General features: G+C 46.1%; 1 protein-coding gene across 1 annotated transcript in view; it reads right to left on the minus strand.

Annotated features, from left to right (window-relative positions):
• Window positions 1-219: 219 nt before the first annotated feature.
• Window positions 220-27,780, minus strand: part of HCN2 (hyperpolarization activated cyclic nucleotide gated potassium and sodium channel 2) — a 61,068-nt gene continuing 33,507 nt past the window's right edge. The window contains exons 3-8 of the mRNA XM_088149894.1: window positions 17,070-17,231; window positions 12,486-12,704; window positions 7,720-7,866; window positions 6,890-7,130; window positions 6,229-6,393; window positions 220-4,392 (exon numbers count right to left, since the gene is read on the minus strand). Of these exons, the coding sequence (XP_088006020.1) occupies window positions 3,356-4,392; window positions 6,229-6,393; window positions 6,890-7,130; window positions 7,720-7,866; window positions 12,486-12,704; window positions 17,070-17,231 (1,971 nt within the window). The 3' untranslated portion in view covers window positions 220-3,355. The remainder of the gene's footprint in view (window positions 4,393-6,228; window positions 6,394-6,889; window positions 7,131-7,719; window positions 7,867-12,485; window positions 12,705-17,069; window positions 17,232-27,780) is intronic.

Genomic DNA, 27,780 nt, shown 5'->3' on the forward strand with positions numbered 1-27,780 from the left:
TCTAAAATCCAGTAACTGAAGGTGGAAAAACAGATCCCTGCCACTGACCACCAATCTAGCGAAGGGCAAATAGACATGGAGCATGGTCTTCCAATTCTTTACAGCAGGGTTCCTCAACCTCAGCCACTTTAAGATGGGTGGACTTCAACTCCCAGAATTCCCCAGCCTGGAATTCTGGGAGTTGAAGTCCACCCATCTTAAAGTGGCTGAGGTTGAGGAACCCTGCTTTACAGCAAAGTTCAATCTCGCCGGATCAGAATCGGCACCGAGAGCCCATCTCCCCCAGGGAAAAACATTGCACTTGGTGAGGAAAGGGAAAGGGGGTCACTCCAGAAGGAAGGGAAAAAGAAATCGGTTGGTGGGGTCCGCGGGAAAGCGAAAAGGAGCAGGAGCAAAGGGGAAATTGGGGAGGGGGGATGTTTCAAGGCCAGCAAAGCTTTTTGGGGCTCAGCGATTACCTTTGTCTACACAGCAAGCCAGCTGGGGAACTGTGAAATGGCAGTTCTGGGGTGTCTGGAGGGCAGCAAATACACTTACAAAGTGGGGGGATCCCACATCCATGTGTGCACGCCTTCCTCCAGGCCATCTTGCCTGCTTTCTGGAGCCGTGGGAGCAGGTGAGGATCGAATTCCCCTGAGCCCATCATTTAAAAACAGAACCACCTCCCACCCCAAAAAGCATTTCTCCAGTTTGACTGCTTGGCGTCTGTTGCATTTATGCTAAAAAATACCATAAATCCAACAGCATTTCCATAAAAGCGCTTTTATGGGAAAAAAGGGGTGCAGCACAGGCTTAGAAGCGCTTTAAAGGGTGGGGAACAGAGCAAACATTGCAAACAGGGCTGCAGAAATGGAGTTGAATGAAGGATCAAAATGGAGCTGCTTGGCAATCTAGATTTTCATTGGCACTAACATGTTTTTTATTTAGGGATGCTAGATTTAGATGGTCGGCAGCAAGACATATGCTTGCACTTGGCTGCCCAAATCCAGACAGCCACTAATAGCAGCAAAGAGATGTTGTTGTTGGTTGCACAGTCAGCCAGATGTTTAGACTGGATTTGGCATTTTTGTCCACCTAACGAGTCCTTCCCAAGGACCTGGGATAGGCAGATGTGGTTGTCTGATGGGGTTAAAGGTATCGTCGCAGGATATATTATTATTACAGACAGTCCTCATTTAGTGACCGCCTCACTTAACAACCATTCACAGTTACGATGGTGATGAAAAAGTAACTTTGCAATGAATCCTTGCATTTATGACCTTCGCAGGTTGTAAAGCAAAGCTGAAGATCACAGTTGCAGCTTCACTTAATGGCTGTTTCACTTAATGACCAAGTTGCCAATCCCAAATGTGGTCACTAAACAAGGACCTGTGTTATTATTTTAAATTTATTGGCCGCCCAACTCAAGTGGATTCTGGGCGGTGTATAAAAAACTCTCATTTCTTTGCTGCAACCAGTGTCTGCCTATATTTTTTTTGCAGTGCAGGGTGGGTGGCCCAACATATACACCTGACATGTTCAAGGCCCCAGGTTCAACCTTTAACATGTAGGTGGGGACCCCTGGAGAATCGTAGCCAGTCACCGACTGCGTTCCTGCAACACAGTCTCCATACTGAATTCACCCATTTTCTGATTCACCCAATACAGTACGCTGAACCATAAACTAACAAAGCAGGCTGGAACTGGACAACAGACTGACCACCACAAATAGGGGTTGGCTTCCCATCCAGGCTCTTCCCAGGGAGCCGCCTAGCTAAGTGCTTCCGCGGTCCTGGACAACGAAAAGCCAGGACCCTCTGCCCAAGGCTGCTCGGTGGCTCCATGGTGCAGTGGCGCTGGACCAGGAGTGGGGAGACTCAGGTTGATGTCCCCCTCAGCCGCGGGAGCTCACTGGCTGGCTCTGGGCCAGTCCCTCCCTCCAGCCCAAGCCATAGCTTGTCGTGGAGAAAAAGCAGGTCCAATGCTTTAAAAAGTGCTAATCCTCAAATGATAGTCAGGGCAACGGAAGAGAGCTGGTGGGCACATCCAGGAGAAGCTACAGAAGCATGCTTCCTTCTTTGTTAGGAAAAAGGGATCTAACTAGGGTTTAGTATTCACGGTTGCTTTTCTGTCTTTCACTAGCTGACCCTGAAGGCAGGGGGTCTCTGATGAACGACCTTTGCAACTCTCCCCGAGGCTTTTTGGGGACGAAAATGAAGATGCTATATTCCCTCCCTCCGGTTTCTCTTACTTCCCTCATCCTTTCCACAGAGATATGGAGGCTAGTGGAGCCCACGCCACGCCTCGTGGCAGTGAATTCCGTAAGTGAAAGACAGGTTCCACAGAAGAAGGCACCATAGGGAAAATGAAGAATTAAGCAACTGCCCCAGGGGAGTAAAATGCCGACTGATCTCTCACATAATAGAAATCAGAGGGAAAGAAAGAGAACTCCACAAATCGGTAGCTTTATTCCTGGCCACGTTTGGTCCTCTAGCATAGTGCTTCACACTGCACGTACTTTAAGGTGTGTGGGCTTCAACTCCCAGAATTCCCCAGTCAGCATTTGTGGACTTCAACTCCCAGAATTCCTCAGCCAGCATTCATGGACTTCAACTCCTAGAATTCCCCATGCTGAATTTCCCATGCTGGCTGTGGAATTCTGGGAGTTGAAGTCCACACATCTTAAAGTAACCAAGTTAAGAAACACTGCTCTGGAGGGCGAGCAAAGATTGGCCTTAAAGGTTGACAAAATGCTCTCTTCCACACCGTTCTTCCTGATGTCTCCCCTAACCTGCCCCTTCCCTTTGGGTTCAGCACGGAGCGTGGCGTATAAGGCATTGCGTATGCGGTTTATCTCCTAGATATATATAATTTTTCTGTCAGTATTTTATATATATATATAAGTATGTATATATTTTACACACACTGGATTAAATTGCATGATAATCTAGATATGGCTTTCCACGGAATGGTCACAGCAGGGCGAGGCGGGATGAAGATGATTGCGAGGCAGGAGCCAAACTTTGGTCAGGAAGCGGATGGGGTGGACGGCTCCCTCGTCCCGGGCACCCTGTCTCCTGGCTAGAAAAAAACGCCCCCGCGCATCACTCCTCCTGCAGAGGCCGAAGTCCCGCCGAGCTTCCCTGAAACCGGATCCAATGTGCCCCAGCCCCACCTGATGAAGCACGCAACCCCAAAGGTCCCGAGTTTCCCCCAGTAGTATTGCAGAGCAAGTGATGGTCAGCACGAGAGAACGGAAGCCAAGAGGGGTGCTGCAGAACTGCCCCCTTGCCAGTTCATGCTGCCCCACAGCTAGCTAGGGCGATTGGGTGCTACCCTCCCCGCCCACAAGGCCCCTTGCTGATTAAATCGAGGGTCACAAATTGGACGGAAGCCTAGACTTTGCTGAGTCCGTATCAGGAGCACTAATGATGGAATCCTTGCGGGCACTACCCGAGTCCTGCTGGATGCCCGCCACGGCAGCTGTCCCAGGGTACGCTGCAGCCATGGACATCTGGTGGGGCAGCCGGGCAGCCGGCCGCGATGCGGCTTGTGGGGTGTTACCAGCATTCTGGGTCGAAGTGGCAGGCGACGATGGGGAGGCTCCCTGCCCTGTGGCGATCGAAGCGGTGGACGCGTGAGCCGAGGACGGCGGGCTCTGGCTCAGGGTCTGAGAAATGCCGTGGGGAAGGGAGGGTTGGGAGGCGGAGAGCGGCCGAGTCTCCTGGCTGAGACTGCTTGTGTGAAGGGCCTGGGTGCTCTTGTGGGCCGCCAGCCGCTGCGGCGAGCCAGGCGGCTTCTGCTGAGTTAGCGAGAGCTGGGAACCCGACTGACCCTTGGCACCCCCATACGGGAACGTCCGGCTGGTGTGGGGGCTTTGGGAAGGGGGACTGGACACTACAGAGGGGAAGGGGCTGGTGGAAGAGGCTGGAGGAGGCTGGGGAGGTGGGGGCTGCTGCTGGAGTGGGGCATTCTGCTGCGGGGGCCGTGGCACATTCTGTGGCATTGGGACACCCTGTTGCTGCTGCTGCTGCTGTAGGTTGAGCTGCTGCTGTTGGTGCTGGTGATGCTGCTGGAGCAATGCCGGCGAGATGGAGAAGGCCCCGGGGATACCTCCCTGGTACTGGAGCCGGCGGACCATCCGTGGGGACCCGAGGCTGATTGGGCCGACCAGTGGGCTGGCCATCTGGGGGCAGAAGCTCATAGCCACCGCCTGCTGGAGCGTGGCGATCGCCGAGGTCACCTGGGGCTGAGCTGGGGTGTACATGGCGGTGTGCTGCTGGAGCTCTGCTTGCTGAACCATCTCCCGGTCGTACTTGACAATCTCTTGGATGATCTCGTTCTCCTGGTTGTTGAAGACTCCTGAATTGAGGTCGTGCTGCACCTTGTGCAGGAGGATGGAATTCTTCTTCCCTGCAGGGAGAGGAGCAACAAGCTATGGTTTCCTTGCAGTCCACGCCCACTGGCCCCTAACCTACTTCTCCTTGCATTGGCTCTTCCCATAGCCACGGAAAAATGCGCAGCACACCCACAGAAGCAAAATGGCAATAGCTGCCCAGCTATCATTTCTTCAGTCTGGCTCTTAGCCACGTTTCAAGCCATGCTTCCTAAGATGACCCACAAAAGTTAGCAAAAATGCAGCTGATAGGGAAAAGCTAAGCCTCCCCATGTGGAAGGAATGCTTCTTCTAGGATAGCCCGCCCCCAACTATTTGAACAGTGAACCATTCAAAACAGTAAGAACTATTGTTTAATATATGTATTTAGTACAGAATTGCAGTCAGAGCTATCTTAGAAGAGGCATTCCAGGAAAAGGAGAATCTTTTTCCAAGTTGTTGTGCACCGATGTATATATGAAGCTTTGCACAGATATTGGTGCCACGTTAGAAGAGGCATGCCTTCCTGTCCTACAGAACAAATATCTTCTGCTGCAACATCAGCTTATCCCATAATATACTCTACCCAAACCTGGGGGTGGCTAGCGCCTCGATAACGCTCCCAATTATTCTGGATCTTTTTATTTTGAATTTATTATTGTAATGTTGTCATTTTAATTGATTTTAATTGTTTGTAAACCGCCCAGAGTCGTTTAACGAGATGGGCGGTGACCAATTCGATAAATAAATAAAATAAATACTCACCAGAAGGTGCCGGAACCCTCTTAGCGAAGGCATTCCCTCTTGCATGACCGCAAAGAGGGAATGCCTCTTCTAAGATATGTGCACCTCTTATACATCAAAAGACATTGGCTCCACCTTAGAAAAGGCAGAGTCGCTTAAATGAGATGGGCGGCCACACAAACTAAATAAACCATCATCATCATCTCTGGTGGCACCTGGTTCCTCTCATTTTGGTAAGTACTTTGGTTAACACTGTACCTCCCCAGTGGGAAAAGTGGAAATAAAAAAGGATATACGAAACAAACAGGTACCATCTTACAAAAGCATCGCTCTTCCCCTCCTGCACGCACCAGGGAATGTCTGTTTTGTTTCTTTTTTAAAAAAAATAACATGTACCATCTGCAGGTTTTACAAATAACTGAGTAAAAATAGTTATTCGCCATATTTTAAATTGGAACCTATTTTAAATCAAAGTATTTACAGAAATGGCAGGTGGCAGGCCGCTCTCCTAACTGAGTCCTCTGTCTACACTCTTGCAAACAACACGTTCGCTGTTATAAGCCTTAGAGGAATGCACACTGACATCTATTCATTTCTTTAACGGGTCGAAGCCCCCCAAAACTCAAGAGGTTTTTTTTTTTAAATCGAAATATTAAATTGCTAAATTGAAAGCCAGCACCGCGATTCTCAGTGGATGATGTCCCTAATATATAGTTTTGCATGAATATTTACTTGCATCGATCATTTTACAGAAAGGAACACTCCTGTTTAATAATTCCAAAAAAAAATCTATAATGACCTACATGCATCTACATGTATGCGCAATGCTGGAAGGGACCTTTGTGAAATTCACTTTTCTTGAATGTCCTGGAAGCAATGTAGCCTCAAGACAGAGCTTTTGAGCTTTGAATAGCTGCTTTGACCTCAAGATATTTTAGAAGTGCTTGAAACAAGCTGTTTTGCCCTCGAGATGGGACATCTCTTGGAAGAGTTGTGCTTGAAAAACTCTACCTTTGACAGGCAACTTATTTCTTCCAACTGATAAAATCTAGATGCCCTTTTCAGAGTTTCGAACTGGGACAGCGTGGCCCATCAGCCTCTTCCCCCCCGTTCCAATTCTCCCAACGTACCAATGCGATCCAAGCGATCCAGGGCGACTGTTTCGAAAGCCCGCCTCATCATGGGGTATTCCTCTAGGACTTCATTAAAATTGTCCACCGAGAGGGAATACAAGCGACAATATGTGTCCGCACGGACACTTGCAGTTCGCCGCCCTCTGGTCAGGAGGCAAATCTCTGGAGAAAAGATGGAAAAGTGAATCCAAAGCCAAAAGCTAATGGTGGATTTCAAACAGATTCCCCCTTAACGACAGAAGATTACATACATCTCTTGTAGGGTTAAACCCAACATCTTCCTCTTCTTCACAAAGCCCAGCTAGATGTCTCCTGGATCCATCACAGACACTCTCTTCCTTTCCTTCAACTATTTCCAGTCAAGCTGGTTGTTATAAATACCATATAATTTTAAACTCAGTTCTTATTTTTCTTTTTCCTTCCTTAACCTGAAGCTCAAGAAGATTCTTTGTCTTCTGAACAGTTTGGGAACTGCTCATGCCTATCATGGCAGCCATCCTGGGAACAGTCGAGTGTTCTGTGGCAGCCATTTTGGGAGTGCACCCAACACATGCTCTCCAAATGCCAAATGTGCCTCAACTTAGGAAGGAACCCGATCCCTGCCCCTTAGAATGCCCCAAATATGTAAGTAAATTAAGGCTGCCTTAATCCATCTCACCTCCGAAATAGGAACCATCTGAAAGCTTCATCTCTTTATTCCCTTTTGTGAGGACGCTGACCACTCCGTGCTGGATGAAGTACATCTTTTTCCCGATGGTGCCCTCTCGGATGATGTAGTCGCCTGGCTGGAATACTTCAAATCTCAGTTTGGTGAGCATGGCTGTGACAAAATTGGGGTCAGCGTTGGCAAAGAGCGGCATGGAGGCCACCAGTTTGCGACAATTGAAGTTGACGATCTCCTGGAGAGTGACAGATAGAAAGACCCCGGCGAATGGTGAGCCACGGAGAATGAAGAAAAGAAAAATGGGTCCAGCATTTATCTATGTATCTATTTATCCCTTGTGTCAGCAGAGAGCCACTGCTCATTGATAGGACATGGTGCTCCATTTGGAGACCGCCATGTTCTGTTAAGAATGAATGGGCTCAAACTTCTGTGTCCCCCTCCATTGCAGAGGTTTAAGGCATCCACTTTACATCTATCTATCTATCTATCTATCTATCTATCTATCTATCTATCTATCTATCTATCTATCTATCTATCCATCCATCCATCCATCCATCCATCCATCCATCCATCCATCCATCCAATCTATCTATACTATCTATCCCAGCATGCTGGCTAGGGAATTCTGGGAGTTGAAAGCCCACACATCTTAAAGTGGCCAAGTTCAAAAACACTGATTTAGACTAACCAGCCTTAGTTAGCAGGTCCCAGAAAGAGAAACCCACCAAGTTCCACCATCTGACTAGGAAGCTGCTTCAGCCAAGATCTACCCTTCGTCCACCTTCTCGTGGTGCATCTCCTTGTGGTGCATGGATGAGGCTTACCTCTCGCAAAGGCTCATTAAGTTCCCCAAGGATGCTGTCCTCATCAAACATTTTGCCCTGGTAGCGATGTTCATAGTAGTCATGGATCTTTTGCCGGAAATCAGCAGGTAGTTTGTGGAAAGACATGTATTGTTCCACTTGTTTGTACTGCAAGAGGAAGAAGGTGGAGGTGAAATTAACTGGGAGACATTAAGAAGAACATCTCACTTGAGGAATACAAAGGGAAGGAAAATCAAACCAAGGAATAGAGATGGGTTTGTTGCATCCATCCAGTTGAAGTCCACCCATCTTAAAGTGGCCAAGGTTGAGAAACACTGCTGTAGAAAATCACGTAATCAGGGAGGGGAGTGGTCCGAGACCACTTGCTTCCAATGAGATTACATGAAACTCTCAGATCACTGCAAAACAGTGAGGATATGTCCAAAAAAGGAAAGGAGGGAGACTTGGTTTGGGGAAAAGTGGCAAGTCCACATCTGCTGTCCACATCTTCTTACTTATCCTGCCCAGACAGGTGTTGCCCCATCATTGGTGTTGTAATCCAAGGTGTGCTGTAGATTTCTCTAACTTTTTAAAAAATTGCCAACATCGTTTCAACACATGGCCCCCAGAATGGGGGTTTGCCATTAAACAACTGTGTATATAAAAGGAAATAAGAACAGCGATATTTGAATCAAAACTGCTGGAAGAGGTCCTGAAGAACCTTTATCCAACCCTTAGAGTTAACTTAGAGTCAATCACAGTGCTGGCAAATTAGACATAAAACCATTTTGAATATATGCAATACTACATTTGTTTCTCCCGAAGGTGCCACGAGGCTCTTCTGCTGCAAGAAATGGTTAACCACTTGGCCACATTTGGAACCGTCTTGAGCAGGGTTCCTCAACCTCAGCAACTTTAAGATGGGTGGACTTCAACTGCCAGCATGCTGGCTGAGGAATTCTGGGAGTTGAAGTCCACCCATCTTAAAGTTGCTGAGGTTGAGGAACCCTGGTCTTGAGAGAACGTTGGCTTCTTCGTGTCCTCTGAACTTGGTTGTTTTATCAGGCTAGGTATCATCATCAGGGCATGGAGGAGTGAAATTTGCTGGTAGTTTACATATTGTAGCTTGTCCTGTCTTGGTTGGGGTGTGGGTTCTTCCTTAATGGTTCCTTGATATGGGTATTGTTTCTTCCCTGATTGTTTATCTGTGCCGTTTCCTATTTCAATAGAAGAGAATCTCTGTAGCTCAGGGTTGAACCGTGGAGTCCTCGGTACTCTCTGAGCATGGTTTATTTAATTAATTTATTTATTAAATTTATATGCCGCCCATCTCCCCCAGATGGTTGTCGGCTTGCAGACATCTCACTACCCAACTAGGTAACATCAGTGCGAGGGAGTGTGGGGTGCTCCCTGTTTATGTACAGTAACTTGCCCTGCCAGATTTGGTGGGGGTATGGTTTTCTCCTTGGTAGTTTATTTGATTTCTATAGCCGTCCATCTCAACAAGTTCCTTAATTAGAGTACTGTTTTCTGCTTGATTGGTTAATCCCTGCTTATCTGGGTGTTGGCTGCTGGAGAGGAGGTGTTCTGGTCTTTTTGTTTCCTTCTCAGCTTTTTTTATTGTCTCTTTCAAATGGTGCGTAAATATGGCATATTTTTCTGTGTTGACTGATGGCTGATTTGTCTGAATGCCAAGCTTCCAGGAATTCCCTAGCGTTTTTGGATTTAGCTTGGTCACAGCTTCCCTATTTATCTGGGGAAGACGTGCTCTGGGAAGAGGCTGCTGGGGTGGATCAGGAGAGAGACAATATCCTCACCAAGGAACTATCGAGGAAGAAACCACATCCCAACCAATTCTGGCAAGAGAAGCACTGACTGATTGATTGATTGATTGATATGTCAAATTTATATGGCCGCCCATCTCACAAAAAAGTGACTTTGGGCGGCGTACAACAAAGCAAAAAACAATATTTACAAAACAATTAAGGCTGTTTCTGCTGTTCATTATATATAAACAGCCAGCAAAACCCACGGTCCCTTGCACTGATGATGTTACCTAGTCAGATAATGAAATGTCTGCTCAGAGAACACCAAGAACCTAACTGATCAACCCTAGGCTACATTGATTCTCTGCTATTTGACTGAACGGTCCAGAACGATAAGTCATGCAGGACCCAACAGAGACCTTTCTATGAGCGATGATCATTCTGTGCCAATGCAAATGATCAAAACCCCCAATCAATCATACTCAGAGAAGGAGAAATGATAAAATGAGGTCAGAGGCAGAAGGGAAAGTGGCAAAGACTGCATTCATACAGAAAGGTAACAAACAGCTTTTCCCCAAAATTTTGAAATAGAGCCAAAAACTCTGCTCAGAGACTCTTTGGATTCTAGAGGGATAATGCTTTAATGTAATAGCTGCACAAGAAGAGAGCAGTTCTCTCTCTTTACTCTGTGGAAATTAATACAGGTAGTCCTTGCTTAATGACTACAACTGGCACTGGAATTAGGTTGCTAAGCAGTGCGGTCATTAAGTGAGCGACTGGCCTCAATTTTATGAACTTTTTTGTGGTGGTTGTTAAGCAAATCACACAGTCATTAAGTGAATCATGCGGTTCCCCATTGATTTTGCTTGCCAGAGCCCCCTGGGAAGGTCGCAAATGGCAATCACATGACCCCAGGACACTGCAACCGTTGTAAGTGTGAGCTGGTTGCCAAGTGCCCGATTGCAATCATGTGATCGCGGGGGTGCTGCAATGTTCATAAATTCGGGCACTGGTCATAAGTCACTTTTTAGCATCGTCGTAACTTTGAACGGTCACTAAATGAATGGTTGTTAAGTGAGGATCATCTGTACTGCAGTTCTAGAAACATAGAACTTGTGCCATCTGATCTGCTCCCTGGAACTCTGATGCCCATTCCCCCTGCCAATGAGGGAAGTTGTTCAGCCATATCTGAACATTATCGGATGCCCTCAAGCTGCTTTAAAATCAGCCCCAAAGTAGAAAAGTAGCACCCCTAGAAACTGGCATGTACTAAGCAGCAAAGTATCAATGGACTTACTCCATGGCTGGTGTGGGTCTTCCGGGCTGTGTGGCCGTGTTCTTGAAGTTCTGTTTCCTAACATTTCGCCAGCACCTGTGACCGGCATCTTCAGAGTGCAGGAGCACAGACAGGAGTAGTTCTCTCTGTGCCCAGGGTGATGTGACCCTTTTGTGGGTATTTATAGAGATCTGAGGGGGGGGGGAGAGGGGGGATTGGGTGTGGGGGGGGGCTGGGTTACTGAGTGGCTGCTTGTTTTGGTGTCAGAATATGTGTGTATCTTCCTGGGGATTAGGCAGGGTTTTTTCTTCTATTGAATTGTTAATGAGGGGCTGCTGGGGGTGATTAGCAAGTTCATTGTGTGAACTGTTCACATGTCCTGGTGGTTGAGCTGAGTTCGTTGACCTTTTGCAGGCTGTATTTTTCAGGATTCAGGATAGCCAGGTTTTGTTGATTTTTAGACTCTCCTCTTTTTTATTGAAACTGTGCTGGTGTCTGTGAATCTCAATGGCTTCCCGGTATAGCCTGGTATAGTGGCTGTTGGTGTTGTCCAGTATCTCTGTGTTTTCAAATAGGATTTTGTGTCCAGTGTCCTTGAGAGCATGTTCAGCTACTGCAGATTTTTCTGGCTGCTGTAGTCTGCAGTGTCTTTCGTGTTCTTTTATCCTGGTATGGATGCTGCGTTTTGTGGTCCCGATGTATACTTGCCCGCAACTGCATGGTATGCGGTATACTCCTGCGGCGGTGAGGGGATCCCTTTTGTCTTTTGTCTCCCCCCCCCTCAGATCTCTATAAATACCCACAAAAAGGGTCACATCACCCTGGGCACAGAGAGAACTGCTCCTGTCTGTGCTCCTGCCCTGTGAAGATGCCGGTCACAGGTGCTGGCGAAACGGTAGGAAACAGAACTTCAAGAACACGGCCACACTGCCCGGAAGACCCACACCAGCCATCATATGCCGGCCGTGAAAGCCTTCGACAATACATTGGACTTACTCCATGTTTACGGTCTTAAAATCAAAATGTGTCTTTGGCGAAAAGAGCTATAGCGTTCCTCTTCCTTGTTTCCATCCAGAATCCACTGTGCCCACGTGCACGTTCATCCAACTTTCCTCTCTCATACCTTTCCTTGTCCTTCATATTATTTTATTGCGTTATAAGATGCAGGTAATATATGATATATATTTTATTTATTTATTTTATTTATTTAGTGGGCTTGTCCCCGCCCATCTCCCCACAGTGGGGGACCCAATATTATTTGGGTACAGCAGTAATTATACTGTACAGTATTAACTAGAGATTGTTAACACTATGATGATTTAGTTAACTTAAACCTTTAAAGATATGGAGGGGAGTTTATATCAGTATCAACTACGGTTTCTGAAACGTTCATGTTAATGAGCATGAAGTTGCTTAAATTATACTTTTAAAGTGGGGCGTTGATAGACAATTGTAAAATGCATTCAATTGTTTTGTAATATCATAAAGGTTTCTATCTTCAGCTTAACACTAAGGTCTCCACTGTAACAAACACAAAATTCAAACCAACAGAAAATCCAAACAAAATAAAAAGAACAAAAACAAAATTCAAACAAACCCCAAACTCCAACAAACACAAAATTTGTTGCTGCTTATACAGGTTAGAAAAGAAGAAAAAAACAAGAGAAACAAAACAGAAAGAAAAAAGAGGGGGGAAAGGAAAGAAGCTGCTCGAAAACGTCGACCAAACACCAAACATCCGGTACCTTTTCTTGATACTGGCGCCGGGAGGAATCCAGGGACTGGATGAGGGCTGTGGCATGGCCGATGAACATGGCATAGCAGGTGGCTCCCACGATCATGCTCAGCATCGTCAGCCAGATGTCGGTCATGCTCTCCGGCGCCTGGCGCCCGTATCCGATGCAGAGCATGTGGCTCATGGACTTGAAGAGGGCAAAGGAGTACAGCTCGCTCCAGGAATCGTTCTAGGGTGGGAGAATGACACGGCTCCCGTTAAAAAGACGGCCCTTCAAAGAGAATTAGGCCCGTGTTCGTTCTTTAAAAAATTCATTCTGAGCCAATGTTATTTCAACGTTCGTTTTTTTTTAAAAAAAGGTCCAAATTTTTGAAGAGAGCTTAGGAAGGGTGACACCGGAGACCAAGGGGCCAAAGCTGCTGAAGGAGATTGTTGGAAGCAGGGAAGGAAGGAAGAGGGTAGAGAAAGGAAGGAAGGAAGGAAGGAAGGAAGGAAGGAAGGAAGGAAGGAAGGAAGGAAGGAAGGAAGGAAGGAAGGAAGGAAGGAAGGAAGGAAGGAAGGAAGGAAGGAAGGAAGGAAGATAATTAACGCTCAGCAACAAAAGCAGAATAAAACTGCATGGCAGTTTAAAAAAAAAATCCCAAATGTATTTATCAGAATAACATTATATGGCAGGGTTTTTTTTAAAAAAAATCCCAAATGTATTTATTGATTAGAATTATATCCTGCATTTAATTTTTAACAATTCAAGGTGGCCTACATATTGGTCCCTCTTTCTATTTTCCCCACAACAACAACCCTGTGAGGTGGGCTGGACTGAAAGTCACCCACCTAAGTGAAGGCTGGAACTCATAGTCTCCCAGTTTCTAGTTCAGCACCATTACCATTACACCAAATGCACATTTCCCCAACTTACCCACTTTCCGGAATTCTGTCTGTGCCATTGCACACTTCTCAGGGCACAGAATGTTTACTGTTAGGCTCTGAGCACGTCTGAGACATAATTCTGAATTTAAGGCAGCAGTTTTTACAATATCAGATTTGGGAGATGTCATTTTGTCCTACAACAAGAGCATTCCCTTTGTCCCTAAAGACAAAACAATAAAGTTTCTAGAAATGGTAAGAAAACTATTGATGCGCAGAGGTCTATGGCAATTCCAAGCATGTTGCCCTAGGGGAGAAGAGGCCACCTAAGAACAGTGGCTTCTACAGAGATGCAACATGCAGCCTCCTCCTGGAGTAGGCAATTTCTCTGCCCTCAGTTTCCCAGCGCAAGAGCGATGCGGAGAATAACTCAAATCACACACAGGGGACAGAGGTGTGGCACGTGGTCCCTGCTCCTGAATGGAAACCAATTAGTGCAAGAAGATGCTTTGGATAAGAAGATCGCCCTGAAAAATGGCCAAGTTGTTCCTGTCTTTTTACTGTGACTAACTAAATAATTTAAAACAAAGAGAGAGAGAGTGTATACTGTAATGATCCAGCCCTACAAAACCACCACGAAGAAACACAGCCCACGGCACTCTATCCATCACGGGCAGCAGAAAGACTCTCCTGAATGACTGAATCAACTACTACTTGGCAAATATCTGGGGATAAGTCCACATGCATCTTCACTGGGGGTGCCTTCTCCTGGATAGATTCCAGTGTTGCAATGTCTTTTTTAAATGTAACACCCAGATCCGGACCCAGCTCAATAAACAGCAGAAAATGTGGGGGGTTTTGGTGCTCTGGACAGGACACTAGGGAGACTGGTCTCTGCACACCAAACTTTCCAATCTAAACCGGGAGTCTCAAACTCAATGCATCAGGAGTATGACATGAGGACTGGTTCATTAACCCATTGCCACAACACTTAGACCTTTTCTTACATTGATGCAAAGGCTCTAGCGAGTTAAAAATGAAGACTATGAGATTCAACACTTCCTGGTTGGACTGCTGCAATACACACCTCATGGGGCTTTCCTTGAAGACCACTCATAAGCTGAAGATGGTCCAGAATGTGGTGGGCGCAGTTTTGGGCACACCATGGTACACTCACATAACACCACAGCTACACAAGCTGGACTGGCTTCCAGTAGGTTTCCAAGTGCAATTCAAAGTGCTGGTTATCATCATGAAGCCCTGCACGGCATACTGTTGGAGAACTTGGGGACATCTCAAAAAGTAGAACTCAGACCTGGCCCTAGGAAGACATCCCTTGTTTACATCTAGGAAGGGTTACTGTCAGGCCTAGCCCAAGGAACTCCAAGAGACAATGCCAATTCAGTCCAGCTATGTTTATTAGCTACAACCTCTAGCAAGAATCTTCCCAGACTGAAACCCCAGTTCCCAAAGTCCTCCAGCCACAACAGTGTGAATTCCTCAGGGAGGTGCCAGTCTCATCCTCTTGTTCCTCCCACGCGGTCCTGGCAAGCTAAGAAAATGTTTATCTCCCTGAGCTTGGCCTTCATAATTCCATTCCATCACAGTTACCTAGCTTTTACATGATGGACCTCCTTGATAGTCCTCAGAAACTATGGTTAAGCCAGAGGACAACAGGAAGACTGGAAGCTTACTCTCAAGTTACACTAATCCTGCACCATTTTGCTAACTCCCATTCTGCTTCCAGGCTGGACTTAGAATATTTTAGGGGCTGTTCCCTTCCACGTTCTTCTCCCACTCTCTACAATCATCAGCAAAGTTCTTTCTGTCTGTCCTCCCTAGACGAGAAGCCGTACACCTACGTATCACCACTGCTTTGTGAGCTGCACTGGCTTCCAGGTGCAATTCAAGGTGCTGCATGTTGTCTATCCAGCCCTGCAAGGCACAGGGCCTGATTACTTGCAGGGCCACCTGTCTCTAATGGTTTCCACCCAACCTACCAGATCCAGCAGGGTGGCCAAGCTCTGGGTCCCCTCTGTTTAACAATGTCATCTAGTTGGACCCAGGAAGTGTGCCTTCTCTGCTGTGGCACCTGGCCAATGAAGCCGCCTCCCTCCTGAGGTTTGGACCTATTGGTCTTTTGGAAGGCCTTCAAAACCTGGCTTTTCCTTTGGGGTTCAAAGCCAGGATGCTAGGAGAGATTGGCCTGTGGATCTAATTTTGCATCGTTTGTTGATTATTTTTACCTGGCACTTTCCATTGTTGGTTTTTTACTGCTTTTATATGTATGAATTTGCTTTATGCTCCGTTAACCACCCAGCATGATGGGCGGCTGTATCAATTTGCAAAACAAAAAACAAACATGGATTAAATTTTTAAAAAAACCACCACCTTGGCTGAGAAACAGAACTTTTCCATCATTTCAATGTGAGGGCTCCGCTGTCACGTTTGAGGTCGCTGCTGACCTTAGTGGAGAGCCTTTGGAGAAGAGCAAGGCAGTTTGCTCTGCGGAAGAGATTCTGCAAACTCCATTACTCAGAAGGAATTTGGTAGCACCTTTTCCAATTAACACATTTTATTAAAAGGCATAAGCTTTTGTGGGACAGACCTGAGCCAGCTGAGACATTGTGGGCTCCAGGAAATGACCTGGAGGACCTCAAAGGGCTCCTAGGCTACAAGTTTGAAACTCTGAAGCTAAACCTAGTAAAATCAGGAAATAAAGATGAGTAACTAGAGACTATCCTTCACTATTATTTTCCTACCTGCAAAGCAAAGATGCTGGAATTGGGTGCTTATAATTGTGCATGGAGAAGTTCTGTTTCTCTTCGGTAGTGGAATGCCTACGATAGCTAAGATGGTACTTAAATTCAGAGGATCCTGAATTTAGGACAGTCCTGCCCACCCACCCTGCCCCAAAAGCAAATAGAGAAAAAAATCCATACAGACAAAAGTATTCAGCCTCCCCACCTTCTCAACATTTTTAGCAGCGCTTTTAGACCTGAAAACGGGGAGGCAGATCGTTTTAAAATCCCTTTGAGGATTTTCTGTTTTGTTATTTATATTATGCTATAATTCCTTGCATCACAGAACTGCAGAATTGAAGGGGATCCCAAGGATCCTCTAGAACCCACCATCTCTGTAGGCACTGTTTCCATTCTTGTACAGATCTTCCAATCATGAAGATTTTCCTTCTATTTAAATGAAACCTAGATAACTGCAATCTATTCCCATTATTTCTGCTCACAGTTGCGGCGACCATGGAAAAGAGTTTCCGAACACCTTCCCTGTAGCTTCCCTTTATGGACTTGAAAATTGCTATCATGTCTCCCCTCTGTCTTCTTCTCTTCAGACTGAACTTCCCAGGTCCTTCAGCTCTCCTAGTAAGGCAGGCTCTTGAGACCTTATATTATCTTGGTCACTTCCTCTGAACTCTCTCTAACCTGCCAATAAAATATGAGCTTTGCAAACAGGAGGCTGGCTCCAGAATTTTCTAAGCATGGCGTTGCCGCAAATGCTTCGAAGCATGATTGAAGAGCGAGGTTCTGAGACGAGGATTTTTACAAAACATTTCAGGATTTTTACAAAACAAGGGCAGAAGATGTGGCCACTAAAGGTGGCAGAGCTAAAGAAATAAAGGCAGAAGAATAGAGAGACTAGCAAGCATGTTTCTAGTCCTCAGGGTGGTCCTTGCAGCGACCGAGACCCCTTCGCCTGTTTCCTTCTGACTCACCACCATGCCGTTGATGGAGACCCAGCAATCACTAGGGAAATCCTGCAGCATCGGAACGAGGAACTGAAGGCAGCCGTCCCAGTGACACAGAAGTAGCATCATGCCAATGAGGTTGATGATTCGCATCACTGCACTAGCCAGGTCGTATGTCATGTGGAAAATCTGCCGGGGGAAAAGGTGGAGAAACAGGTTAAGTTGCAAAGAGTTCCCATTCTCGGGAATGTGAGACACTGCCAGGCAGTCTGGTAGCTGAATGCTATTCAAGGGGTTGCTATTCGGAGTCAGGAAAACAAGGATGGAGTCAGTATTGATCTATTAGTTTAGGTGGGACTATTAACTGGAACAAGAGAAGCCCAGGGACTCTTCAGAGAAGCAGCCTTGTGAGTGGTGGGTCACCTAAAGATGATGGAAGGATTCCAACATCTGTTCTGAGGACATCTGATTGGAGAAGACTGCAATGACTCATTCAGAGAAGCAACCAACAGCTTTTCCTAGCACTGGGTCGATCATTCTCCTGTGCATCTCCCTAAGAGAGACCGACTGATCCAATCACAGAAAACCAGTAGGCCAAATGGAAAATAGCGAGTCAGAACACTACATCATACAGAGTCACAGCAGACAACCTCTTCTGCAAGGAGCTGAGCTGAGGTTCAGCCTTCCCCCACCTGGCAAAATCCACAAGTTTTGGACTGTGATTTCTTTACCCATTTGTTAAATGTCTACCCTTTTTTCTAAGAGCATAAGGCAGGGTATATAGCAGTTTTCCTGGAACAACGGTCTTGTGGGGTAGGTTGGGTTGGGAGGGAGGGAGGGAGGGACACTGTCCTCAAGTCGCCCCACGAGCATCCACGATGGTAGATGAGTGTGAGTCTGTGCCATAAATTGGACAGTGCCAGGCTGGGGGACTTGAATCAACTGGGCAGTTCGTCTTGATTAATGGAGCTCCTATTTGATCCCACTAAATTACAGTCAATAGAGTTTGAGATCCAAGCCACAATATTCAGCTCACCCCAGTTTACAAAAGCAGGTAAAGTAAACAGGAAAGCAATTCATCATGGTAAATGAACCCAGGGCGCTCACTCAGTTAAAACAGCAATTAAAACAAAGGGAGGGTTTAATGCATCCACCGCCTGAGGCTGGGTCAAACCGCAGACCTCGTCTTTCAGAGAGATCACAACCAGCCCCAGGTATGTGGACTCCCATCTTCCTGGGCTTGGAAACGATTCACGTGGCTTTGATTTCCTCTTATGCTTTGATGTCCTACGGCAAAACGGGAATAGATACAAACCTGTCAACACCATGCAGTCAGCTTGCTGAAGAAATCCGTCATCAGGGTTTGCAAAATGTATTTATTTCATCTATTTATTTATCGTACTTATATAGCTGCCCGTCTCACACAAAGCGACTCTGGGCAGCGTACAGCAATTCAGAAGAATAAATACATAAAAAGAATTACAAATGAAAACTATAAAAACACACCACACAGGAGGGGATAAAATTAATAAGGGAGCCGTTGCAAAATCTCCCCGGTCCCCCTGGTTTACGAGTCCCCAAAATGCCTGGCTCGTCAACCAAGCAAACAGATTCAGTTTGCATGACATGCTCAGTCATTAAAAAAACAAGCCAAGCTGACACCAAGATCTGCCCGCGTGCGTAGGCAACTGCTTCTTTAACTAAGATGTATTGAGGGAACAAAACTTCTTCATGTATGTATTTTTTAAAGGAACTCCCAGCTTTCCTCCAGGACCTCAAGGCACCATAAATAGCTTTCTCGCCTCCAATTCCCCCCCACAACAACTCTGAGAGATAGGTCGGCCTGAGGGAAAGGTATTGCACCAAAGACCCTTAAGGAGCTTCTGGGTTCTCCCCACTCCTAGTCCAGTCCCTTCCCCACTGCATCTGATTGGCTCTTGGGCTGAGAGGGAGGGATTGGCCCAAAGTTAGCCAATGAGCTTCTGTGGCTGGGGAAGGACTAGAACGTGGGTCTCCCCACTCCTAGTCCAGTCCCTTCCCCTGTGCACCTGACTGGCTCTTGGGCTGGGGGGGGGGACTGGTCCAATGTCAGCCAATGAGCTTCTGTGGCTCCAGGGGTGGGGACTAGAACCTGGGTCTCCCCACTTCTGGTCCAGCACCTTCCCCACTGAACCCCACTGGAGCAGTCCTGTCACATCCCCATCCCCAATCCTTGTAAGGAGATGGGGAAGGAATATCAAGAAGATCCAATAATATTGGCCAACCTTCTGTCCCTCAAAATATCTGGTTGCCACAACAAGCATTATGGACTTATCAATGGGTTGTCTTTAGGCAGAATTCCACCAGGAGTGATGGAACCACAAGGCAGGACTTAGATCATTACTTCAGTCTTAACTTTCTTTAATCCAACTCCCTTGGTTGCCCATGATCCTGGGGGCAATTCCAAAACATCTTACATTCAGGCCTCTCAACTGCATCCTTCCACAGCGGACTCTCCACCGATCCTGTTAAATAAGAACACCAAGGACGGAATCTGGGATTCTGCCCACACGAGAATGGTGGCATTCTGGTCATTATTCCCCCGTCTTTGGCCGGGGAGAGAGAGACCCCTCCCTTCATTGTGCTTTCCATCTTTTGTCTGTATTTTTTATTGATTTTATTGTAATTCCTTTGATTGATTGTCGCGAGCCAGCCAGATTTGCTGAGAGGTGGATGGCATACAAGTTTAATAAATTATTATTATAATTTCTGTGCACACTCACTAGCACTGATGATGTTACCTAGTTGGGTAATGAAACGTCTGCAAGCAAACCACCAAGCTCAGAGAGTACCAAGGACTCCACATGATTATTATAAATTATTATTATGGCCCAAGAATGGGATGGAGAAAAACTTCTAGGATGCTAGGAAGCCTCCTTATTTCTCTATTTAAATTGCAAGGGCCGCAGCATGGAAGGCAGGAATGAGGCGGTTTTAACAGAAAGGAGAGGGTGGGATTTTCAAACACTTCTTCCTTTGTGTTGTTGTTAACCCCAAACTCGGGTTAAAGAAAAGCCAATTCTCCTCTGAGCCAAGCCTCGCTCTTGGTGACTTCATGAAGTTTCTTGGGCACCAGCAGTCTAGATGAGACCACTGACATTTCCTGGGGGTTTCTTTTTTTATTATTATTAATGTTTATTAAATAAGCTTTTTTACCGAATAAAAACAATACAAATTTAAAGAAAAAGTAAAAGTAAAGACAAGTAAAAGAAACTGATAAGTAAATAAGAAAAGGAAGGAAGGAAGGAAGGAAGGAAGGAAGGAAGGAAGGAAGGAAGGAAGGAAGGAAGGAAGGAAGGAAGGAAGGAAGGAAGGAAGGAAGGAAGGAAGGAAGGCAGGCAGGCAGGCAGGCGGGGAAGGGAAGGGAAGGGAAGGGAAGGGAAGGGAAGGGAAGGGAAGGGAAGGGAAGGGAAGGGAAGGGAAGGGAAGGGAAGGGAAGGGAAGGGAAGGGAAGATAAAGGAGTGGCTTCTGATATTCTTTAAAGCAGTTATAAATGCATTTATATTTTATCCTCTCCATTTCCTGGTGGTTTCTCACCCAAGTTTTAATTAGCTACAAGCGGCCAGGGGCTATCGCTTGCTGGGTTAGCAAAGCACTGTTGCTGCAGACGTAATATTTGTATCCAAAATAAACCGGATTATGGCTTGATGCAATGTCCTGATTTATTCATGCAACGCGTTAAGACACCGGGCACCTCAAAGCCAAAATGACTTGCCACACCGAAGCGCAAGGATGATGCATTCTGCATTCCTTCTGTGGCCTCCTCTGGTACCTCTGCACGTGCGCGGAAGCCTCTTCTGGTGCTTCCAATGAGCACCTGGAAATCCTGTAAAACGCCCCCAAAGCAGAAATGACATGATAGCTTTATTTTGCTTTTTCCTGCTGGGAAACACCAGTAAGGGGTCGAGGCATTGTCAAAGCAAGAAACCCATCAAACCTCCAAGGCTCAGCTTACTGTCCTTGTTTCCCGCAACAACGGAAGTCGAAATCATGCTTCTATAATTTAGTGGCATAATGTTGTACGCTCTGGAGCTAATTAAAAAAAAAAACAAATGGTCTGGGAGTCACAATCCATCTGCAGGTTGGCTCACCAGTCCCCACTGGAATAGAGCTTGTTTACCTCCCTAAGCAGAAGCTGCAACCAAATTTGAACTGGTCACCTCAGTGATTCGGAGGAAAAATCCTCTTCCGCCTCTTAAAGCTGTGCAGAGAAATGCAAAGCACGTCCACAAACCGCAGCGATCCATGCATGATGAACGGAGGGGAGAGGAGCGTTTCAAAACGAGGGTCTTCTGATGAGGACACGTTCATTGCTCAGCAATCAGTCCAAGCGGATAATTACGATGGAGGCACAAAAGGGCAGGCAGGTTGTGTCAGAGAGAAGGGACAGCTGGTGCTTGTGCGCACTCCCGGAGATGGTACGAAATTCACAAGCATTTCCGGACTAAGACAAAGCAAGAACACATTTCCATGCACCACCATGCTTTCCTCAGGTGAATTCCAAAAGAGCTCAGAGGGATGTATGTCTAGACCCATTCGGTGTTTCAGCAGGACTGACATGGCCACCACCGTGATTTGGACAGCTGGAATCTGTTTCTTAGATCTCTCCATTAAAAAAAAAAAGATTATTCCACTGTTCTTCCAATGACCTCATCTGATAGCCAGGATTGTTCACAGTATGGGTAGAATAAGTTAAGGACGTAATGGACTCAAAATGAACTTCACAGGTGAACAAGTCCTTGAATATGGTTTCCTATCACCCCCATGCCTAGTTCAATGCACAATCCCAGTGTTTCTCAACCTTGGCAACTTGTAAGATGCGTGGACTTCAACTCCCAGAATTCCTCAGCCAGCTGTCAAGTTGTCAAGGTTGAGATACACTGCACTAGCCATTATACCATACTAATTGGTCCTGAACAATGGTTTGGGAAGTATGAGAAAGATCTCTGCCTTAGTGAGGTTAAAAAAGAAGAAAAAGTAGGTTCTCCATCTCTGAAGGTTTGTAAAACTCTAGACAGATGCATCTGAAGGGCGGTTTAATTGGTTTTCTTGCACACAGCAGAGAGTTGGATTAGATGTTCCTGGGGGTCCCTTCCAACTCCACAGTTTTTATGACCATTTCCCTTTGCTGAATACAGCAAGCACGCAACTGTCCAAATTTCACATCTTCACCCACCCTCTTCTTACAGATCACAAAAGGTCTGGAGAGAAGATCTGAAGGACCCGATCGAAATCTCCTCCAATTCAACATGGATTTTCCCATCCTAAGAAACTACAAGAATCCAGGAAAACCAAAGGACACCCAGCTATGGTCCTCAGCCCCTTGTGCTGAGAGCTAGACCATCTTCATACTGAGGTCAATAAATAACACAATCATTTTATCCTCTCCCGATTTGCCCAATTGTGCTCTAACGGATCCAACGGAAGGACCGAGGTTCTGGAAGTCTATTCCACAGTTTAACTATGTCCCTTGCAAACTTGTGAAGGAGGAATTCTTCAGAAATGTATTTTGGAAAGCACCACAATGTGCAGGGAACACTCTGCTCAATGCCTGGGGCAGCCCAGGGTTTACAGCCATTTCCCCCAACTTGGCGTCTTCCAAATTGTTGAACTTCAACTCTGTAGGCCAAAGTGGGATTCCCCTAGATGGGAATTCTAGGAATTGACGTCCCACAGATATGGGAGCTGCCAAGTTAAGGAAAGGTCAACAAGAGTAACAGACTGGGAAATTTCGGTTTACAACCCATCCCTTTTGGGAAAAGGAGAAAGAGCATTGTGGATCCTTGCCCTTTCTGGCTCCTAAGAATCACCAGGAGCTGCATATACGGCTGGAGGAAAAAGGGACCCCAACCGCAGGATCATTTCTCAGAGAAGAAAGCATAACAAGTAGAGAAAATCAAGGGCCAGAAGATATATCTTTTATAAAAAGCCAATTCACAGAGGCAAGATTTGCGGCCAATTAAACTCTGCTGCCAACGGTCGAAAACTCTGCTAAAGGCTGGGGATAACCATTGAACGGTGCGTTTTATTATCTTTCTACCTAGCAGTTAAATTCATGCAGGGTGACAAATGGAGAAAGCTCCGTCTAAGCTTCTCACTTATTGACGCGGTGGATGGATAAGGCATATGCGTTCACAGTAAAAATGTCAAGGATTGATCTCAAACGTAGGATTCTAAAGTACAAAGCTCTCCGACAGTAAAAAAGACAATGAAAATAAACATTTCCTTTCCTCCTTTCGCACTCTCTTTTTGGTTTGCATTTTCTTCCCTTTTCTGGGAGAAGAAAAAGATTCCCTGCAGATTTACGTATATTGTCGCCGTATATTGACTCTAGACACATGAACTTCCTATAGTTTATCATCTTTACAAGTCAGCAGCAAGTGTGGGGATGTTTGCTTTGACTGAATGGGTCCTTTAGGGATTGAAAAGAAGAAATAAATGTGCAGCTGTTGCTGAGCAATTGGGTTATTTTTATTGCTCTTTGTGGGGATTTGGTTGTTCTTTCTTTCTGGCGGAGTTTGGCATTGCTTCCTCAGGCGCCCCGGATCTTGCACAAGGATACTGAAGATCACCTAGCCAGAAGTAGGCAAAACAGTTCAAGGCACCAACGTTCCCAGACTTACCAGGGCTGCAAAACTCAAGTCTACCACTAGATGACAGCAGTGTTGGGACTCTCTGTCTCTCTCAACTGCCATCTGGTGGCTGGACGGATTTTGACAATCCTACCTTTCAGCAGCCTTTTTATGCATAAGCAAATCTCCCCTGGCAGCTGTTTTGTACTCCTGTTATTAACATTCCAGAGGTGCCACAGTGCCAATCCCTGACTTAGATTCACACGTACCTGCCTAGCTCTTCAGAGCCGCCTTTCCATCAAGATCAATATCACAGGTTTTTGAACCCAGAAGGACCTTTATGATACCGATCAGTGGATTGCAAGCCATGGATACTCAGATATATATGAATATACATGGCTGGGTACATGCAGGAAGTCCCTCTGCCCCGCACCGCAATCTCGCCACAGCTGTACTTAAAGCCTCCTGACCCTTCTCCATTTTTCTTCCAATCTACCAGCATTGCAAGTGTTTTTCGTTTTAGGCTCAGCAGCCACCAAGCCCTTTCAGCGCAGAAATGCAGAACACAGAACTACGCCAGCTTTTTGCTAAGAGAAGGTCATTGCACCTTGCAGAAAAATGACCACATCCCTTGGAAATCTGGTGACCACAGAGGCAGTCCCCCGGGGGGGGGGGCTTTTCTGACTTCTGCACGGAGCAGCCTCTACAATTACTGTACAGAACCCTTGAAAAAACAGGAGTTTCAGGAAAAATGCAACTGCTGCTATGGGTTTTTATTTTATATGATGTATTTGATTTGTTTTTCTCTACTTTATTGTAAGTCACCCAGAGTCACTAGTGTGAGATGGCAGCTATGTAACTCAAATAAATAAATAATAAAATCTGTTGAGAGTCAGGGGGACTGCGGGCAAAGGAAATGGGTTACCGCTTGACAGAGATCAGCTGGTACAAGAAAGGAGATATTTTCAGTCTTAGCTCCCCATCTTTGGAACCCACTCCCAAAGTCTACCCTCTTGCTTCTCTTTGCTCCCTGTTAAACCAATACTTGCTTCCCCCCCCCCTTCTTTCCTGTTTCCTTTTAATTAAAATTAATTTTAAATGAAAAGCAAACTGTTGAGCTTAGTTTTATTTTAACCATTAATTTGAGCTATAATTTGTGCATTGATAATTAAATGGTTGAAATCGGGGCCAGCTGACAAGTTTAATCGTAACAGTGTTCGCAAGGTTTTTGAAATCTGCTTCATGAGTGCTCGGCTTTCAAAGTTTGGATGGAAAATGGGATGGAACGGAACAGACCCCCAGTTTTTTAAGATGAGCTTTCACGAAGCTGAAGTGCAAGATGTGCATTTTGGGAAGGAAGGAAGGAAGGATGAAGAGGAGAAGAAGGAAAAGAAAGAGGAGAGGAGGGAGGGAGGGAGGGAGGAAGGACTAGGAAGGAAGGAAAGGAGGGAGGGGAGGGGAGGAGAGGGGAGGGGGAAAAAGGAAGGAAAAGAAAGAAAATAAAAGAAGGGAAAAAACAAGCAGAAAAAAAGAAAGTCTATCTCTTTGATCACAAGGCCAACGCACATCTCCATCCCTGGTCCTGAAGTGTCAATTATGAATCACTTACTCAAATCCATATTTCCCCTCACTTAATTTCCCTCTTATCTACCCCAAGCACTTTATCCCTCATTAATTCAATTCCGACCATCTAATCATATTGATGGATGGAAGGACAAGCTCTAAGTATCCTGGGAGAACTGGAAAAAAACAGCCTACACTGTCCCGGGGAAATCATCTCGCCACTGTTCCATATCTGCAATTTGGGATTCCACAAGTGGAATTTAGGTGATAAAATGTACGCACATGTGCACACAAGCAGGAAGGAGGGATAGACTTAAAGCCCAAGAACTAAGGTTCTTAAGATCTCGTAACTAATCTTGAAAGGTAAGCAATACGGCTGGCTTATCTTCAGCAAGCACCAATGGTGACTCACCGTGGGATGTTTGTGAAACCATCCGGTCCAGCTCTCCATATTCCTAGCCTTTCCAAAATTGAGCCAGTAACCCTACATCAGAGGGCTGTCTGCAGCATTCACATCACACGAAGCACCCAAAGAAATCAACCACCATATTGTGGCATAACATGGCTCACAACAGTGGTTCACACAACCATTCAATTTTCTACAGAAAAGTCTAAGGCTGCACTTGAAGCGCACTCAGGATCTCAGCTTCCAACGGCAGCAACATCCAGGTAACTTTAGGCAGAAGTAACACACCTGAGGGACAGAGCGAGAGGAACTGCAATGGGAGGAAGGTTGAGAAAGGCAGGGAGAGAAACAGCTTCATGAGAGAATGGAAGATCGCTCTGTGGCTTCTGTGACCCTTGGCATTGCAGAAGGCTTCTCAACACACCCATGGTAATGTGAGATGATTCCCACTCCCCTTGCAACAAAGCTGGTGCCACCTACAGATGCAAAGCTAGACACACACTGGTGGGCCCATCTCTGCCAAGTTCTCTTTCAAACACGAGAGAAGGTGACTGGCCTTTCTCGAACATCTTGCTTGAAGGCAGGAGAGGTGAGCAAACAGCACAATCATCCCTGAACCTCTTTGTACCTGGAGATGTCAAAGTTGGCCTTCAACCCTGATGTATGTACACCAAGACAGAGCAACAGCTGTACCCAACTCCAGCAGAAATAAACCTTAATGTAGTTGAGAATGAAACCTGGGTCAGAGAAAAGGCCCACCCAACCCTTATTCTGCTTCAACAGTAGCCACCCAGAAGTTTACAAGAAGTCCCACTTTCCTACCACCCTGGATTTCTTTAATTTGCTACTGAAAGCAGCAAAGGCAACAGCCATCTCTGCAACTGGGGATAAAGAGCTCTGAAATTTTAATTCCTTCTTCCCATAACAGGGTTGGCGAACCACAGCTTTTGGTCACGTGCAGGGAGTGGCTTGATTTTAACTTCTCTGCAAACAGGTCCAATCTATGGTAATAGTTTTTTTGTTCCCTACTCAGCAACTGCTTTGGGAAGGGAAAAAGGAGATGCTGTCAAAGTAGAAAGAGACTGAGAGAGAGGGAAAGGAGAAAATAATTCTGATCCCCTCCCCAACAAACCACTAGCCAACCTCACCAGCTCCCAGGAGAAGATGTGGCCCTTGATCAGAAAAAAAATGGCTCCACCCTAGGCCAGGAGATGCAGTAAGAGAAAGGCATCCTCATTCATTATGTGCCATCAAGTTGTTGCTGACTCTTAGCAATCATGTGGACAGACTCTCCAGGATGATCTGTCCCAACCTGGTGCTTCAGATCTTCCAGTGGTGCATTCACCGCCACTGTAACTGAATCCATCCCCCTTGCTGCTGGTCTTCCTCTTCCTCTCTTTCCTTCCACCTTCCCAATCAATATAGACTTCTCAACAGAGCGAGGTATTCCTACTGACTATGTGCCATCAAGTTGATGGTGATTCTTGGAGGCCATGTCGATAGACCTTCTCCAGGATGATCCATCCCAACTTGGCCCTTTAGGTCTTGCTGTAACTGCTGCCCTGCTGATGGTTGTCCTCTTCTTCTCTTTCCTTCCACCTTTCCCAGCATCAGAGCCTTCCCCGGAGAGCTGGATCTTCACATCATATGTCCCTAATGTTAGAATTGTCCGTCCACATGGTTTTCTTGGTAAAATACAGGAATGCTTTGAAATGTGTGGTTTCAAATTGAGCCTTTGCCATTGCAACTAAGGTGATCCTCTGTCTCTGGCATCTTCCTCTATTGCTGCTGCCTAATAGAGGTGCCTGCTTGCTTTTGCTGGGCAGCTGGGATGACCCTGCTGGGAATATATACCCTGGGCACAACCCCCCGGCATTCTTCACTCATCCCTCCCAGGAACACCCCTAACCTCCATGACGAGGCAGCACAGCAGGACTTGGGGAGAAAAGGCTTCCTAACCAGTTTTAATTTGACTAAGGTCACAATCATTTATACTTAGATATGGCTTTAGGATCTCATTGTGGCTTATTTGGGAGCAGGGGGGGCAGTGTATGGTTTATTATTATGTAACTGTACCTGTACCATCAACATTTTGTTGATATAACCATGACCTGCCAAGAGTCTCTCAATTTCAGCAGGCCAAAAATAAATAAATAA

The sequence above is a fragment of the Python bivittatus genome, unplaced genomic scaffold (assembly GCF_059951505.1).
Source record: "Python bivittatus isolate LINGU-HERP-01145 unplaced genomic scaffold, Pbiv_v1 ctg000580_np1212, whole genome shotgun sequence".
In the NCBI taxonomy this organism is placed as follows: domain Eukaryota; kingdom Metazoa; phylum Chordata; class Lepidosauria; order Squamata; family Pythonidae; genus Python; species Python bivittatus.